This window comes from Cyprinus carpio, chromosome B4 (genome assembly GCF_018340385.1).
Source record: "Cyprinus carpio isolate SPL01 chromosome B4, ASM1834038v1, whole genome shotgun sequence".
NCBI classification, from domain to species: Eukaryota; Metazoa; Chordata; class Actinopteri; order Cypriniformes; family Cyprinidae; genus Cyprinus; species Cyprinus carpio.
Window position 1 is genome coordinate 30,285,016 of NC_056600.1, and position 19,522 is coordinate 30,304,537.

Genomic DNA, 19,522 nt, shown 5'->3' on the forward strand with positions numbered 1-19,522 from the left:
ATGTGGTGCATGACTAGCCGTTCAAAGCACTTCATGAGGATCAGCACGTTCAGCAGAGGGATGTTGCTGTCACAGGTCCGTGGTGGGGGCTTGTAGTCCGTAATGGTCTGTATCCCCTGCCACAGGCTCCGAGTGTCTCTGCTGTCACTGAATTGATGGGCTATCCTCCTGGAGTACTGTCTCTTAGCCTCTCTGATGCCGCGGGATAGGTTGGCCCTAGCTGTTCTCAGGCCCACCTCATCTCCAGCTCTGAAGGCAGCGTTCCGCGTCTCCAGGACATCCGCGGCTTCTGGTTGGCCCTTTGTAAGCTCCTCTCTGTGTGGTGTAAATAAACAACAGTCTCTTACAGTCCTTTGAGTTGAATGTAGTAATCGGATGAAGCCAGTTTATTGTGCAAAGAGCGTACGTTAGCCAGTACGACGGTGGGGATAGATGGCTTGTGTGGGTTAGCCGTTAGCCTAGCCCGGATACCTCCGCGCTCACCCCTCTTCTGCTTCCTCTCACGCCGCTTGTGGCGCCTCCGCTGTGGGTGAGATGCAGCAGTGGGGGTCGGCGGTGATGTAGGCCCCCGGAGCAGACCGAGGGCCCACAGCTGTTCCGCGTGCGCGGAGTTTAACCCTAAAAATGCGGCTCTGCCGACATCCAGCAGAAACTCAAGACTGTATGCATGCTTAAAGACAGATAGACGCGATGACGACGTACAAAAACACTGCGACTCACAAGACAAAAAACACGAAAACACCGTCCTGTCAGGACAGAGAGAAGCCGCTGCGTGTGGACGCGCCGCCATCTTGGATTCTTCCTCTACAGTCAAAAATCTGGGTGTTATATTAGATTACAAAAGGTGTATAACTACATACTGAAGCTGTTTTCTTCTCAAAACTATAAATCTAGATCAAACGACAGCGTTTCACTACTTTAGTCAGACTTCATGACTGCAGCTCCACAGTTTGATCTTCATCAAGAACCTGCTGCAGATTTACAGAGTCTCTGATCTTCACCTTCAGCTTATTTATACTAATAAGAATGATAATTTCAGCAAAGAGGAAATCTGATGTTCTGTGTAGAAACTGAGATGAAATAAAGTGGATATATAGCTACATCATGATTAAGATTCAGTTTTAGTTAATAAATTAAATCTCACTGCTACCACAAACTAAATTATCAACAACAGATTCTTAATGATTTTGAAATATTGAACAGTTTTTTCAAATCCTTTGTAATATAAAGATGAAGATACTTAACTTTATTCATGATTTAGAGTTGAACAAATGCTCAGTAGTTGTTGTCGCTTCACATTTGTTTATATTTAGATATAAGCCAGAAGCTTTAGAAAAAAATCATCAGTATTAATAACATCTTATAATATATTATATACCCTAAAAAAAAACTATATATCACACCTTTAAAATTTTTCCCCCACCATTATAATAACTTCTATTATTATTTGTTTAGCGTGAACGGAACTTTTATTTTGGTGTGTGGTGACGTGACGTCATAAGGCAGCGCCACACTCCTGCATCTGAGATTCTGCTGAAGAAAGGTTTGTTTTTAATCGATTCAAGTGTTTGCACCAAAATAACTCGCTATGCTAATTACATAGAGAACCGTGAAGTGTTTAAATGCTTAATGAATGCGATGTTTCTAATAACAATAATGCAGTTTTTGTGAGTAAACACCAATAAGAGAAAACGTGCATCTCATTTAAACGCTGTTTGCTCGCTGGTGAGTCATGATAAACAAATAGAGCTTTAAACAACAAAAAAGCCTTGATTTCAAGTTATTAAGGAGTGTAATAATCTAAACACTCCAATTAATTACTACCTCACTTTGTCTTAATCAGGGCATTGTGTGCAGAGAACTCCTGCTGAAGCACACTGTTATAAAGATGGAGTTTATTAAAGAGGAGAGTGAAGACCTGAAGATTGAAGAAACACTCAAACATGAAGATACTGACGAACACACAGGTCTGTTTCATTCTCAAAGTCTTTCTTCATCATCAATCTCTTTATCTCTGTTATTTGTCTCATTATTTTGTCACTTATTAAATGATGATAAACAATAAATAGCCAAAACAAGTATTTCTTGTAACATTAAACCCAGTATACTATAGAATTAAAAACACTGAAAATCATACATTTATATCACTAGTACACTAGCAAACCGTGAATGTGAGGGAGATTTGTTGTCTATAATTTTTTTTTTTTTTTCATCCTCAGAAATCACTTTGTTAATTCAGGGTCTTGTAAACATCTCTTTCTTTCCAGACGCATTGATTAAAACTATGGAAGAATATTCAAGGCAGTTTTCATAAGGAATTGCAAATTGTATTTTCAACCGCGTTTTCCATATATGGACGCATAAATTGTGACAAAATCCAAATGCAGTTGCAAATCTTGTATTACAGTTTGCATTAAGCCTGCACTCGGACTGTTATGCACGTGCTGCATGCATGCTTTCTGCGTCACAGGTTTTATTTGCGGGGTCTGTGTGCAGCATGTGCAGAATGATGCTCAGAGCAGGCTGTAGCCTACCGGTGGTGAATATACAGCCCCAGACAGAACAGGCAGGTTGTGATGAGTGACGGAGCAAAGTGTGTGGATGAAGGACGTTCAACTTGGTTTTGTCTATAGTTTGCTTAGCCTATCATTTTAAATGACAGATATCGTAACTAATAAAAATAGCTAATACACAATTTTTAAACAGTAAACATTCCAAATAATTTATCACCTCGACAATACTAATGAAAATAAGAGACAATTTTTGTACAATTTTATTTTCTCTGACACTTTTTTTCTACTGTGTTGCATAAAATATGAAACAAATTTTGTGTCTAAAGATAATTCATATAAATTCAAGTCAAAGTCAATAATTCAAGTTTTGTGCAGACTACGCTTTTGTTTGTTAGCCTATCTCACGTTTTTTCTTCAGCGGCAGTTTAAATGTGAGATTCTGGAAACGAGATCTAAATTAAGCGGGAACGGTCAGGAAGAAAATTATTCCAAGCGGACAGCGGGTGAACAAAGAGTTAATAGCAGGAGCGGGTGGGTGAGGAATATAACCTTGCAGGAGCGGGACTAAAAAATTGTCCCGTGCTGACCTCTGTTATGAGCCTGTCATATTTTAAAAGCAATATTAATTACCACATTTGCTTTTTCACTCTCTCTGATTCCTACATGTAACCTGCCAAAACTCAAATGGAATCGCAATTCCTTTTGTATTTGAATTTCTGATGTCTACACGGAAATCTGTCAATCTGTGTGAAGGGCAGGACTATACTGGGGGCTGAAAAAAAGAGTGAAAAAGCACATGTGGTAATTAATCTTGCTATTTAAATATGACAGGCTCATAACCTGTAGGACATGGGAAATACAGTTACAAATGGACTGCTTTTTCATTTGAAATGTGGCAGTCACTGTGCGTTCCTGAAAACGAAAATGCAAACGGTAATGCAGCAATTGCATTTGGCTTATGTCACAATTTGTGCGTCCACGTATAGAAAACACAATAAAATTTGATCACTGCTGTAGGGATTTAGCCTTTTTTTAGAGCGGAATAGAATCTCAAGATTCGAATTGCTTTAATTAAACTGATTCCAAATTTAATTAGTTTATACTTCATCAGTGGTTCATCCAGAGAACGTTAAAATCAGTATATCTCCACAATTCTGTTTATACTAATTCGTGGCCAACGAGCACACAAACAAAATTGAGAATTTATAAGCTACGAGCTAGGTAGCACCGGATCTAGGCAAAGTTTAACTTTACAATACAACACACAAGACAATATTACTTTATAAATGAAACAAGAATTTATTGAGCTACTCTATTACATGGATCTAAAACCTAATGAACACACACATACATATACACACACACACACACAGTTGAAACGGATTTATGAGGTGAGTTATGGAGAAAATCTCGACTTCATTCACAGGCTTTCCGAAAAAGTCAGTAAAAGCAGAGCTTTAGTTTTATCTTTACCACTTAATAAAGACCTTGCACCATTTCAGCAATACATAGAAGTTTTGTTTGCCTTTACTTGTGATTTCGCTGTTGACCGCGGTGTCGTTTTCTCTCCTTGGCTCGCGTTAAACTAAATGGGGAATCCCGGCTCGGATTAGCTGTGGCGTAGATGACGTCTGGGGAAACCCGTTGCCTTGATTGGTCGGTTGATTGCCCAGCGAGTTTGAGAGATCCAACAGCTCTTGCTTGGACTGCGGACAAAGTTTCTTCTGAGTCATTTAGTTTGCACGGCGTTAGCTTTGAAGATTCTGTCATGGAAAGTTGAAGTTCTTTATGAATTGCAAGCACGCTGATGGCTAAAAGTGCTGGTGGCTAAAAGCCGGTGGTTTGAAGGGCAAGCGGACATTGTGGTTTTAAAGGGGAAGATTTTGATCAGTCCCACGACACAATCCTCCAATCGACTGGTTGCAAGGCGGAGGGTGCATACCTTAACATGACGCTTCAATATATCACATGGGGAAATATCTTTGCAGGTTTTGTTTAATAACTTCTATAAAGTGTCGTGCAACACACACCATTCAAAATACCATCTTTTTTATTCATTTCACAGTCTTGCAAATATTGCGGCCATTCGTTCAACACTAAACTTTCCATATCTTACACACGTTTAATAGCACTATCTGCTAAAAGAGTTATTAAACCTTGGTTAAAGTTGCACCGATTATATTAAACACATCAAGCATATATAAGACATAAAACATATTACTTGTGAATATCGTTAACCCTTCAGATTTCTCAATGGTTGTCCTTTTGAGATTATTTATTGAAAAGTTCAGTTTGTAGAAAGAGACACAAGCAAGTCACAAGTCATGGGACACGCTGTATGGATCCTTTGTTGAGGTCCATTAATTATTGATGATTCCTGTGGAGTTAGATCTTGTGATCTAGTGTTAATTTCATCAACTCCTTTAGAGTGGATAGCAACACGGCTGACAGGAAAGCAACTCAGGATATCGACGTCACATGATTAGTTTATGATTAGTTTTTCTGATGAGCGGGAGTATTTCAGAACAGACGTCCTCTGTTGTGGAATCACATTATCACTTCTCATAATGCTGACATAGGTTTTTAGCAATTCTTCTCCTTGACAGGAAACCGGTCCAGACAATAAGAGCATTGTTAATCCTTAGTTAAACATTAATGGCGTTCAGACCGCAGATGGGAGAAAGGAGACTTTTTTAATTCCTTTGGCAGTAGCTGACTTTGCAGTGTATTTGTTCCCTGAGGTCCTGCACTGCTTTTGATAGCCTAGATCTTGTCATTTTAATAGAACATCATTGAATATGTTGCCCTTGGGTTTCATTTATTCCTTTATGATATTTTAGGTCGGGGGTGCTGTTTTTGTTTGTCACATTTTCCTGTGATGCACACGGTCACCACAATGTTAATACAGTCTGTAAAACATGACACAACAGAGGTATCGATGAGGATGCTTGTTTAAACAGCATGCGCACACATTTAACTGCACATTTGACATAATCAATGCTGCTTGCAATTGTAATGCAACGAATCCATAAACTAGAAATACTTTAAGAGCTACAACCAAAGAGCCTTCACAGAGACAGGAAATAAATACATAAACGAAAAGCACGTGCCTTACAGAACTCCGAAGTTGGCCTTGCACTCGAGAGCAAAGTGGACAAATTCTCTTGACATTTAGCATTTTCTTGTATGCTGTTTAAAATGAATGCTAGTATAGCCTAATTTGTGTTTTATTTTACAGCTTATTATATAATTTTATATCTGCTTATTTTTTATTCTCATTCTGTTCTGAATGCTGTTCAATTTAAAGGATTTGTTGTGGAGTGAGGGGAAATAAATAGGTTATAGTGTTAATTTTTTGTTATATTTGTATTTATGTGTGTTTTTGGAGTAAGATTTCTCTTTGGTGAGATTACTTCCTCTTTTTGGTCGGGTTACGTTTCTCCATGTTGAACAATTCTAAACCGGGGTGTTTTCAGCTACCATGTTTATCAACGTATGATTGTTCTGATGGAATTGGTGGCATATGAATGTTTCATGAATCACAGGCGAATCCTGTCATAAGTTGATTTGTGCATTTTTACGTTTGCTTTTTTACGGTAGATTGATAAATGAGGCCCAATGTTCCAGAAGTCTTATGGTTTGTTCAGATGCAGCTTTGCAAACTTAAGCTATCGTGCCTTGTTCATTTTAGAGAGCGGAGGGTTTCCTCCTGGAAACCTTCCAAACATGCCATACTTGTGTATTTTTTTCCTAATTGAAAAGTCACATACTTCATAATTTAACATGCTACCTGGGGCATGTAGAGTCTGAACTGTAGTTCTTGGGTTGTCTGCAATTTCACCGAATTTTGAACAGTCTGCTCTTGGGGTGAATTTGCTGGGACATCCTCTCCTGGGATTGCTGTGTGACTTGAACGTCTTCCACTTGTGAATAATCTTCATCACTGTGGAACAATGGACTTCAAATTAGGGCTGTGCGATTATGGACAAAAAAAACCTATCACGATTTTTTGATCAATTTTGCGATTTCGATTTTAATCACGATTTTGACACACACAGACATGCTTTACAGTCATAAATGGATTCAGTATAAATGTGAAACATATTTCCAAAAGAAAACCAATGAGAGCTTTATCAAAAAGTTGTAACATGCCTCTAGAACAGACATAAGTCAAAATAATCACTAAGTAAAGATGTCAAACAAAATGTCTAGACATATGGCAAAAAAATAAAAATAAATAAATCCCGTGTCCAGGGCTTTTTTTTTTTTTTTTTTTGTTGTTTTTACATTACCATTAATCGGTGCAGAAGCACGTTGTAGCGGTGCCTCAGGTGCTGAAATATATTTATTGCCAAAGGTTCACACGTACTCCGTCTGCAGTGCGTGTACAGTATGTGTATGCGGTGCAGAAGCAGCAGCGAGAGCGCATTATTGTAACGTGAAAGCACATTAAAATAATGCGCGAGAGCAAATCTGTCCTCTCGCACGCAGATTTCATTTGCTCTTGCACAAAACCAGACACGCGTGCTCAGATACACGCTGCTCTCGTCCGGAGAGAGTGCACGCACTTAAAACATGTCTCCTCTCGCTCACTCACAACTCTCTCTATGCTCATTAGCTAGAGATTCATTCTTTTCGCACCTTTCGATGTCTTACCTTTTCTGTTCATCTTTTACCGTGTCCAGTGTAAACGTTCTAATCCATTAAAATGGGCTCGGAAAAAAAATACGCATCACAGACAGAGTGTGAACCTGGAGTTAGGCATATGCCCAGTCTTTTCTGTTCTCGTGCTCCACTTAGGTGCAATCTGATTGGATCGGATAGCATACTGCGGGAGGTCGGGACCGCGGAAAATCGTGCTATAAAGCGATTTGGAAATCGCGCACGCTCAAATCGTAGCACAGCCCTACTTCAAATTGTTTGGAAATGGCTGTAATACTTTTCCCAGATTAATGGCTTTCCTCTTCAGCCTTGTGGTACCAAATGCTAGAATTCTCCAGACCAGCAAATTGCCAAAACTTCTGGTTCTAAAGAGGTGCTTGCACTCACTTAACCCTTTTCCACTAGCATGAACCGGATGCTAGATCAGAGCCAGTGCTATTGCTGGTTTGGAGTTGGTTTGACTGGCGAGCCTTCTAAGGACCGATTTGCCTTTCCACTGGCTAGAGAGCCACCACAGAGTCAGGTCTTACGTCATCTAAATACATCTAATTTCCCCTAGCAATAGTAGCGTGGCAGCACCAAACACAACAGGCTTGTTCAGGATGCATCGGTGCCGGGCGGACCGATCGGCACATGACTGATCCAGTCGCTCCCGCGGTGCACCGGTGCCATCCCGAATAAGCCTAAACACCATCAACAATGGTGGATGTTTTGTTGCTATTGATGTTTATGGCTTTAAGAACCTACATTGGTATCCAAACACAGCGAATCCAACATGTTTAGCTGTTATTTCAAATATGGCAGTAAAAAGTATTTTGTTGGTCACAGTAACCAGTGATTAGCAGTGCCTGACCATTACTTACCCCCTTAATTCTTATGTTAACAGTAAAAAGGTGTCCTTAGTTTGTCAACCATGGCTTTTCCATTTTGGCCTAGTTTTTAAATAATTGGCATATCACACTGACACAATGTGAAACTTAATTTTCATTTTCCAAAAAGACCTTCCAATTACCAAAAAAACCTTCCAAGGACCAGATGATTTTTTATGTCCTGATACAGAAAACTGTGGAATTCAATAGTTTTCACATGACTCTAGATGTTTCAACATAAACACCTCACCCCTCCAGGACACCTCTAAGACCTGAACCACTGGAGTGCGGTTCCTGAGATGCCCTTCGTCATGAGTGGTTAACTTTGTCAAAAGCAGCAGACAGATCCAGCAAGATGAATACTGATGATTTGGAGGCTGCTCTTGCCACTCTCAGAGCTTCAATAATTGAGAGCAGGGCAGTTCTGTTGAGTGGCCACTTTTGGAACTAGACTGGATGTTGTCCAGTAGGTTGTTCAATGAGCCTGACCCAGAGCCAATGCCCAAAAGAGAAACCAGAGTCTGCAGCCACCTCTGGCCCAAAGCCCAAGCCCTACAGTTAGAATAGAGGAAGACCCCACCCACACTTTCACCACTGAGGGTGAGCTGTTACACACCCACTCCAATACCCTCTCGGCCCCTGTCTCCCACCTCCACTGCAAGATTCAGCATCTCCATCAGACCTGCCGCCACTGGTTCCCTTCACCCCCTTGACTTTTCCTGTAATACAATAATGTGTTAAGTCTGGACTCTTCCGGTCTCCAGACTCACCCAGTCAATATAATTCCATGACTCTACCTCCAGCTTTTGTGCACATCATTCCATCTTGACTTGTCGTCTCTGTATAGGCTCCTCTCTCCAGGCCCCTCTCTCCCTCTGCTCCACCAGAGAACATCGTACTGTTCATCTGACTCCAGCTTGGTCAGACATCACCCTGCCTGTGTCAGTCATCCACCGGATGTCATCAGCCAAGTCTCCACCATGGCTCCTTCCTCTTTCATCTCCCCGTGGACTTTCTGGTTGCTCTCTTAATCACCACCTGGCTCCTCTTGGTCCTGGCTCCTCCCACCATCATCACCAACTTGGTTCCTCCCACCATCGTCACTATTCTCCAGCCCTTGGCCAAGCCCTCGTCCACCTCTAGAGCCCCTGCCCTCCCTCCTCAGTTGGATGTGGCTTCCTGGAGGGGGTGTAATATCATGTTCTATCAGTGTTAGTTTCATTCTTATAAAGGTTTAGTTTGTTTGTCTTCCTTTGTTCTAGTTTCCTGCCACTAATCTGTTGTCATGGATGTTAACTAAACAAGCACAGCTGTCTGCCGGCGCTGATAGCCTCATGGGCAATGCACTGATATACAGTGCTGTTGCACTTCGGGCATCCCAAGTTAGAGTCTTGGCTCGTGGAACTTTTTGATATCGTTCCCTTATTTCTGTCCCACTTTGCTTCCTGTCAAATATAAACTCTCTCAATAAAAAAGTGAAAATGCCAAAAATCTTAAAAAATGTCCCTTCGTTTATTTCATTCATTGTCCGGCATTGTTTTGTATCTGGTAGCTGTTTCACAACCTCTGGTTTTAGTTTTGAGATAACTATCTTTTCTAGTTGTTTAGTGGATATAGGATCTAGCATACATGTTAGTGGATATAGGATCTAACATTCATGTTATTGGATTTGAGGTTTTACATCTTTTTCACGTCTGTTGCTTTGTGCCATTAAACTGATGTTAACTCTTTGTTTCTTTTCACCTTAGATCTGATGCCACTGAAAGAGGAGAGTCAAGAAAAGAATGAAATGGAAGAGAAAAATCAGTATGAGAAATTCCAAGATTTCATGAGTGGGGGAAAATCTTTGAGTTACTCGCAGACTCATGAAACAGAAACTAAGAACATTAAGGTCCAGATGAAATCACACATCGGAAAGAGCCCTTTCACCTGCCACCTGTGTGGAAAAAGTTTCAGTCGAAAGACGAGCCTTAAAGCCCACATTAGAATTCATACTGGAGAGAGGCCGTTTACCTGTAAACAGTGTGGAAAATGTTTCAATCAAAAGGCAGGCCTTAAATTCCACATGAGAATTCACACTGGAGAGAAGCCTTTCACCTGTCAACTGTGTGGAAAAAGTTTCAATCGAAAACAAAACCTTAAAGTCCACCTAAAATTCCATGCTGGAGAGAAGCCCTTCATTTGCTTTCAGTGTGGAAAGAGATTTACAGAAAAATATAAACTTCATGCTCACTTGAGAGTTCATACTGGAGAGAAACCTCACACCTGCAAACTGTGTGGGAGGAGTTTCTCAATTAAGGGAAGTCTTACAAGTCACATGAGAGTTCACACTGGAGAGAGCCCTTACTCCTGCCAACACTGTGGAAAGTGTTTCACTCGAAAAGACAGCTTTAAAATCCACATGAAAATCCACACTGGAGAAAAGCTGTTCATATGTTCTCAGTGTGGAATGAGATTTACACTGAAACATACCCTTAATAGCCACTTGAGAGTTCACACTGGAGAGAAGCCTTTCACCTGCCAACAGTGTGGGAAGAGTTTCACTCGAAAAGAGAGCTTTAAAATCCACATGAAAAGCCACACTGGAGAAAAGCTGTTCATATGTTCTCAGTGTGGAATGAGATTTACACTGAAAAATACTCTTAATAACCACTTGAAAGTTCACACTGGAGAGAAGCCTTACTCCTGCCAACAGTGTGGGAAGAGTTTTGCACTAAAAGGAAATCTTAAAATTCATGTTACTGTTCACACTGGAGAGAGCCCTTTCACCTGCCAAAAGTGTGGAAAGAGTTTCACTCGAAAAGACAGCCTTAAAGTTCACATGAGAATTCACACTGGAGAGAAGCCTTTCACCTGTCAAGAGTGTGGAAAAGGTTTTATTCGAAAAGAAAGCCTTAATGTCCACTTAAAAGTCCATGCTGGAGAGAAGCTATTCATTTGTCCTCAGTGTGGAAGGGCATTTACACAGAATAAATCCCTTAATGTCCACTTAAAACTTCACACCGGAGAGAAGTCGTTCACCTGCAAACTGTGTGAGAAGAGCTTCACACAAAAAGAAAATTTTATGACTCACATGAAGGTTCACAAGGGAGAGAAGCCTTTTGTTTGTGGTCAGTGTGGGAAAAGTTTCAGATATAAAGAATGCTTTAATCGTCACATGAGGTTTCACTCAGGAGAGAAATGATTTAGATGTTACAAGTGCCTAATGAATTTCTCAGACAGGAATGACCTTAAAGGGATAGTTCACCCAAAAATTTAAATTTGATGTTTATCTGCTTGCCCCCAGGGCATCCAAGATGTAGGTGACTTTGTTTCTTCAGTAGATCACAAACTGAGATTTTTTTTTTTTTTTTTTACTCAAACCGTTGCAGTCCGTTAGTTCTATAATGTAAGTGGATGGGAATCACGGCTTTGAGAGTCATGAAACATAAACAAACAAAACCAAAGGTTTCTAAGTCACAACTACTGGGGTTCCTCAAGGCTCAGTGATTGGACCACTTCTCTTCTCCATCTACAGGACGTCATTAGGATCTGTCATTCAGAAGCATGGTTTTTCTTATCACTCCTATGCTGATGACACTCAACTCTACTTCTCATTTCAACCGGATGACCCAACGGTAGCTGCTCGCATTGCAGCCTGTCTGAGTGACATTTCTAGCTGGATGAATGACCATCACCTTCAGCTCAACCTTACTAAGACTGAACTGCTGGTGGTTCCAGCTAACCCATCGTTTCATCACAACTTCTCTGTACAGCTGGGTTCGTCAACCATAACTCCTTCCAGGACAGTTGTGATGGATCATCAGTTAAGCTTCACAGACCATATTGCTACAATGACCCAGTCCTGCAGATTTGCCCTTATACAACATTAGGAAGATCAGATCCTACCTGTCAGAGCAAGCCACACAACTTCTTGTCCAAGCTCTTGTGCTCTCCAGACTGGACTATTGCTCTCTTGTTAGGCCTTCCTGCATGTACTATCAAGCCTCTGCAATTGATCCAGAATGCAGCAGCGAGAGTTGTCTTCAATGAGCCAAACAAAGCTCACATTACTCCTCTCCTCCTCAGGTTACAAAACCTACTGATGCTTGCCTACAAAACGACCACTGGCGTGGCACCAATATAGCTAAACTCACTAGTTCAAACTTATGCACCCTCCAGAAGCTTGCGTTCTGCAAGTGAATGGCGCATTGTGGTGCCATCCCAAAGAGGTTCAAAATCACTCTCACGGACCTTTTCCTGGACTGCTCCCAGCTGGTGGAATGACCTCCCGATCTCAATTCGAACAGCTGAGTCTTTACTCATCTTCAAAATACATCCAAAGACTCATCTTTTTCGCCAGCACCTGACCAACTAATACTAGCATTTAGCTTTTCTTTTCTATTCTTGGAAAAAAAAAACATAGCTACGTGTTCTGCACTAGACTAACTGAGACTTGTCATGGCACTTGTATACTGTTGTTGTTCTCTCGCTGGTCTGATTGCTTCTATTGTTCTCATTTGTAAGTCGGTTTGGATAAAAGTGTCTGCTAAATGATTAAATGTAAATGTAAACCCTGTGGCTCGTGACGACACATTGATGTGTAAAGACACAAAAAGATCAGTCTGTGCAAGAATCTGAACAGTATTTATATCGTTTTTTACCTCTGATTGTCCTGAACACATTTGTCTTCTTCTTCAGCCTGTGTGTGAGGCAGCGTCTAGTTTATGGCGGATTGCAGACTTATAAGTGCATTACCGCCACCTTTCTCTCAAATGGACCATTGATACTCCTAATTGAAATAGTAGATAGTGTCTATGGTCCACTTGGGAGATAGGTGGTGGTAAATGCACTTATAAGTCTGCGATCCACCATAAAGCAAGAAGAAGACCCCTCATGTGCCAGCTGAAGAAGAAGCAAATGCGTAAAAAAACTATATAAATACTGTTAAGTTTCTTGCACAGACCGATGGTTTTGTGTCTTTACACATCAATGTATCATCACGAGCCGTAGGGTTTAATTTGGTTTTGTTTGCTTATGTTTTATGACTCTCAAAGCCGTGATTCCCACCCACTTACATTATACGACTGACAGACTGCAATGGTTTGAGTTAAAAATCTCTGTTTGTGGTGTTCTGAAGAAACAAAGTCACCTAAATCATGGATGCCCTGGGGGTAAGAATACAAAAAACAAATCATCATCATATCATGAACAATCCAAATAAAAATAATGTAAAATCCACATCATAGAGAAGCCTGACATATGCCATAACAGTATAAAGAGTTTCACAAAAAGCGCAAACTGAGAGTCACAAGTATTCACACTAAAGAGAAGCCTGTTTCCTCATTATTCTTCACTTAACCATCTTCTTTGCTATAGTTTCAGATGTTTAGACTATATTTAGACTGTGTAGAGGTCTCCATGTCATAGAAGTTTGATGATCACTTTATTTCATATGTGCATGAGCAATACTACTTTTGCTATTTTGTTTTGATGTGTAGATTCTGTACTCTTTTAGAAGATGCACAATAGCACCCCCTTCTGTATAACATGAAAACATAGATTGGCAGAAATGTCTATCAATGGTGTGGAAGCATGTGTCACATGAAGGAAAATTTATGAATAAATGTATTTATTCATGACTGGACATGAAAAGAAAACATGATTTTTCATTTATTTCATGTTGACGTTATCATGTATAACAAGCACAACAACTTAAGATGTGAGCGACAGGTTTAATCTTTAAATATGTTAATGTTGATTAAATTTCCTAATTTTGTGGTCTTGTTAAAGAAACAGCTGCCCTTTTATTGTGATTGCAGTATAACCAATAAATCTGGGGTTGATTTAAGTTTTTATATTTTTAACTCTAGTAATATGGCCCACAGTTTAATTCTTTAAATAGATTTAAAAATTATTACGAAAACCTAAAATCGTTATCTCTTGAATGTTATTATTTTGTGCAAAATTGTTCATCCACATGCAAAACTGGCTTAAATCTCCTTTGTTTTCCTATTTTTCTTGTTGAATTTCTCTCTCGTTTCATCCTTCAGGCTTATAAATACCACAAAACAACTGCATTTTTTATGCATTATGCTGATATGAATATTATGATTATTCAAAGATATTTAATCCTTTCTTCGTATGGTATATAATCTCATACCATGATGTATGCAAACCCATTACAGTTATGTTTTCTGTTTTTTGTCATTATGATTGTTCGTTGTTAAAAGATACTACCATCTTTCCCTGTGCTTGTATGTAATTATAAGTTCTGCAATAATATTGTGACAGGTGCACAAACACCTCAGCATCACTAACTCAATAACCCTATCTAGTACGTTTTCCTCGATGTTTGCAATTTCTGCACAAAGGAGACGTCGATGAGCTGCTCAAAGATCTCATCTTTGGAGAAGACTGGATTTTACACTCGAAAAATGTAAATATTACTACTTCGAAATTAAGATTACATCAGAAACCATTGCTAGCCCACCCCAACACTTAAGAACAATAATAATGGTAAATGCTGACCAATTATTAATTATATTTTGTAGTACAACAAACAAAATGTTTTTTTTTTTTCACGACATGGCTATGTATGACTACACACTAGACAAATGCAGCCAAGGTGAATACATCTCAATTTTCAGTCAAGTAATGAATTAATGCAATTATATTCAATAAACAGTTAATTATATTTTATTTACTGACAACAACAGGAAACATGAGTAAACGAATAAATAAAAGTAATCATGACCATAAATAAATACAAGTCATCCACACATGAAACAAAGCTTTATTCAAACATTTTTCTGACAACCATGTATTTATTTGAGATGAATCCACACCCTACTGTCATCTCAACACAGCTGAGGCAGTTCTGCAGCTTTATTCTGATGAAACAGCTTCACCTGTCTCTGCCGTCCATCACTGCTGCAGTCAGACTGAATCTGATCATGGATGGGAAAGAGACATTGAGGCTGTCCTTGTCTGAGTGCACAGAGAGGATGAGGAAGACTATGATGACGCCCCTGAACCACATAACCCTGAACAAGAGCAGGAGAGCATGATCTGCCTATCGCTGTGTCTGCTCCAAACATCTGTGTGCTGCTCTCCATGGGCACTACTACCTGTAAAACATTTACACAATAAAACGCTTTATATCTCATGTTGTCAGCTTTACATTTCTTGCCAAACTGCATCATATGTTTACAATTACATGCGCTGAAGCTTTCATTTCTTCTAAATTGGTAATGAAGCTATATCAAAAATTAGCAAGTTCTACCAGGAAGACTTAATGTTACATCACACTATACAATTTGATCTGGCCAATAGGCATCCTACACGAGGTGTATATATATATAAGCTCCCTACTCACCCTTCTCTATGTTTCGCAGGCACTTACGCGGACATCCACTTGTTCGCACTAGCGTCCCGTCCAAATCCTAATGTCACAGCAACCTCTCGTTGTCTGCGACTACACAGACCCAGATGATGATCTCGTTCCACCATCTCCTGTTGCAACTCGACGTAGCATCCGGATTCAATCTTGTGATTCTCCGTGGGCTCTGTGGTCCTCCGAGAAGATCTTTAACACTCTTCAAGCTGCCAGCATTTCTATTAATCAAGGTTTGTCAAGAGAAGATCTGCTCCTTTTGGCTTACAACACTGTGGGAATTCCACCTACTTCACCTGCAGATACAGCCCAGTCAATATCAGCAACGCCAGTCCAAGTTAAACAAGTGGCCAGGAAGCGATCTACTAAGTCTTCTTTGCCTTGCGCTGATAAAAAACCTGTGACATCTGCGCAGCTAAAGCAAATTTCTCCTAACCTTGAAGATGCTGACGTCAATACTGACTCCTCCAAAGTCTTTCAGATACCGTGAAGGGCTTCGAATCAAAAATGGCCATTTTCGAGAACGCTCTCACTGGTTGCGGTCCAGGTTTAACTCTGCCTTCAAGTTCTACAGGCTTCATCTCGGTTCTTCCCGTCATTTTTCTGGATTCAACGACCCCTCAAGTGCCCCATCTACATCTTCAGGAGTACAAGCACATTACCAGTCGGTTAATTCTTCAAATCAAGAAATTAACTCCATACCTACAACTTCACATTTCAACCTATCCACTGCGGTTTCAGCCCAAGTTTTCGGTAGGCGGTTTGTATCACCTGCTACAGAAACAGTGTCCTCCCAACTAAGACAAAACATCATTCAAGGTAAGGACATTAACCTTGCTACTCCACTACTTCCATCTCTTGCAATTGATAGACAAATGGTAGACTGCGGCGATGTGGCAGTTTTCCTCAAAACTTCCAATCCCAGACTACAACGAAATCTTTCTTTCTGTGAATTTGTTATTGCCTTCAGTATATACAGAGATGTCTTGTGTCAAGTTTTTCTTAAGCTCAGGGAGGAATAAGACCTTTATTTGGCTATGATTGGAGATTTATAATTAACGCTACAGGGGTACGTTATTTTATGAATACCATAAATCTCTCTCCGCAAAGTCTGCATCTTTTATTGCTCTCTACAACTCAAGAATTGACTGGTCAATCACGGACACTGAACTCCTAGTTCGCCATTTCGGAGGTCAAAAAATTCTGGCTTGTGCCATCTGTAGTTCACACAGTCACACTGCTTTTTTTTGTCCCAAAGCTTATGACAGCCAAGCTTCTTTCTGCTGTCCATGATGCTGCAAATCTTCTGCAGGGATCCTCACCTGAAATCGGTGTGTCCATGGCGTTTCAAGCCTCCTCACAAAGCGAAGACTTATACTCAGATAAAATTCTGAGTGGTCATCCTTCGACTCTCAGTAACGTTCCAGTACTTTTTATTTTTATTTTTTTTATTTAACCTTTATTTAACCAGGAAAGTCCCATTGAGGTTAAAAACCTCTTTTTCAAGGGAGTCCTGGCCAAGAGGCAGCAAAAACACAATCAATTACATTTATGAAAGTTATACAATACAAATAATTAAAAACATTTACAATTTAAACAGGTCATTTCAGGTTCTCTCAATCTGGACTTAAAAGCATTACTTATTTCCTTAAATGCTTTTAAGTCTTTTTGCAAAAAGTTCCATGCAAAAGGAGCTGAGTAGACAAAAGCCCTTTTTCCCTTCTTTTCCCAGTTCTGTACGGGCAAATGGAACAATGAGCAGCAAGTGATCATTTGATCGCAATGAATAAGAACTAACACTTCTCCATGTGATTAAACTACAGATGTAGGATGGCAAAAGACCAAGCATGGCCTTATAGATAAAAGTATGCCAGTGCCCTGATCTCCTGATGGACAACGATGGCCATCCCACTCTGGAATATAATTCACAATGATGGGTCAATTCATAATAAATCTCAGAGACGCATGATAAACAGTGTCAATCTTATACAGACATTGTGCTGAAGCGGTCCTATACACCAGGTCTCCATAATCTAAGATAGATAAAAATGTTGCAGTGACTAGCTGCTTTTTTGCTTTAAAAGAAAAACAAAATTTATTTAGAAAGAAGAAGGACAGTTTAAGTTTGAGTTTCTTCACAAGGTTGTCTATATGAGGCTTAAAAGAGCATCAAGCCAGATACCAAGGTACTTATAAGAATGAACCACCTCTATGACACTTCCAGTCAAAGTGAACACAGGAGGAGGAGCTTGAGAAACCTTCTTAGTATTTCTAAACAGCATCAGTTTGGTCTTATAAGCATTGAGAACCAGTTTAAGCTGCATAAGCGTACGTTGAACCACATCAAAAGCTTTCTGCAAAGACTCAACCGCTTTAGCTGGGGACGATCCAAAACAATAAATAATCGTATCATCAGCATAGAAATGCATATTAGCATCCGACACATTGTGGCCTAGTTCATTTATATACATAATAAACAAGAGAGGTCCTAATGTTGAGCCTTGTGGCACCCCCTTGTGGACCTTCACTAATGCAGAACATAGACCATCACATTTAATGCACTGAGTCCTGTCACTCAGATAATTCATGAACCAGGAAACTACAAAATCAGACAATCCCAGACAAAGAAGCTTTTGCTTTAAAACAGCATGGTCCACTGTGTCAAAAGCTTTCGACAGATCAAGAAAAAGTGATGCACAGAATTTCTTTCTATCAAGAGCGACAAGTATGTCATTAATTACTTTTGTAACAGCAGTGATGGTACTGTGCTTTTTCCTGAAGCCTGACTGCAGTTTAGAAAGGAGTTCATTTGAGTATAAAAACTCTTTTATTTGGTCTGAAACAAGGGATTCTAAATTTTTTGACAAAACACACAAATTAGATATAGGCCAATAGTTAGTTAAAACTGCTGGATCACCTCCTTTAAACAAGGGAGTAACAAAAGCTGACTTCCAAACTGATGGTATTTCATTGTTTTGAATTGACAGATTAAAAAGAATTGTAAGGGGTTCTGCAACAAAATCAGCCGCCTTTTTCAAAAAGTAAGGCTCTATTAAATCTGGTCCAGGAGGTTTTCTGTGATCTAACGCTTTAAGAGCTCCATGCACCTGCAGCACAGTAAAAGAAACAAAATTAAAAGGCTCTCCAGAAAACACTGAGGAGTATGTGCATGGAGTGACAGCGACTACTCCTGTCGACTCTGACAGAGAACCAACTGATACAAAATGCTCATTAAAGCAATTTAAGACATCAACTCTGTCGTAGACTGGGAGATAGTTTTTTTAAGACAAATTTTGGGAGGGCTTCATTACTTTTATTCACAGAAAGAGACTTGATGACTTTCCAAAATTTCTGTGGATTATTGAGGTTTTCACTTGTGACTGATAAAATAATATTCTGATTTAGCCTTTTTGATAAGAGAGGTACATTTATTTCTTAGTTGTCTGAAAATGGACCAGTCAGTGGCAGAATCACCATTTCTAGCTTTAGCCCATGCCACATTTTGCTGATGGATAATGTCTGACAACTCTGGAGAAAACCAAGGATTTTCCCGTCCCTTCACTCTGTGCTTTGTCCAAGGAGCATGTTTATTTACAATTTTCTCAAAATTCTCCTTAAAAAGTGACCAGGCAAGCTCAACGTCAGGCAACAGGCCAAGCTGTCCCCAGTTAATCAAAGATAGATCATGATGATAGGCTTGTTCATTAAAATTTTTCAAATTCCTCTTTCTAATAATTTGCGATTTACATTTGGGTATTTTACTGCCTCTCGAAGTAGCAATAACACAATGATCACTCAGATCATTACAAAAGACACCCATGGATAAAAATTTATGTGGGACATTTGTTAGAATCAAATCAATTAAAGTAGATTAATCTGGATTTTTGAGATTAGGCCTTGTAGGTACATTTACCAACTGGCTAAAACTGACAGAATCACAGAAAGATTTAAATTCATCAGAAACAACATTTAGCCAGTCCCAATTCAAGTCCCCGGCCAGTAAAAGTTCCCTATAGTTTAATCTGGACAAAAGAAGCTTTAAAGATGATAAAGCCTCCCTGGAGGCCGATGGAGGTCTATAACACCCCACAACAGTTATTGAA

General features: G+C 39.7%; 1 protein-coding gene and 1 pseudogene across 2 annotated transcripts; one reads left to right on the forward strand and one right to left on the reverse strand.

Annotated features, from left to right (window-relative positions):
• The window catches only part of LOC109049916, a 100,195-nt pseudogene that overhangs the window by 37,521 nt on the left and 43,152 nt on the right, over positions 1-19,522 (reverse strand).
• LOC109072938 (gastrula zinc finger protein XlCGF57.1-like) lies at positions 1,474-11,379 on the forward strand. Of its 2 annotated transcripts, none has more exons than XM_042722501.1 (3): positions 1,474-1,543; positions 1,844-1,967; positions 9,793-11,379. In XM_042722501.1, exons 2-3 carry the CDS (start codon positions 1,889-1,891, stop codon positions 11,226-11,228), a joined length of 1,515 nt encoding a protein of 504 aa, XP_042578435.1. In that variant the 5' UTR covers positions 1,474-1,543; positions 1,844-1,888; the 3' UTR covers positions 11,229-11,379. The 2 variants fall into 2 exon arrangements, with proteins under 2 accessions (XP_042578435.1, XP_042578436.1); XM_042722502.1 differs by having other exon boundaries at positions 1,521-1,725.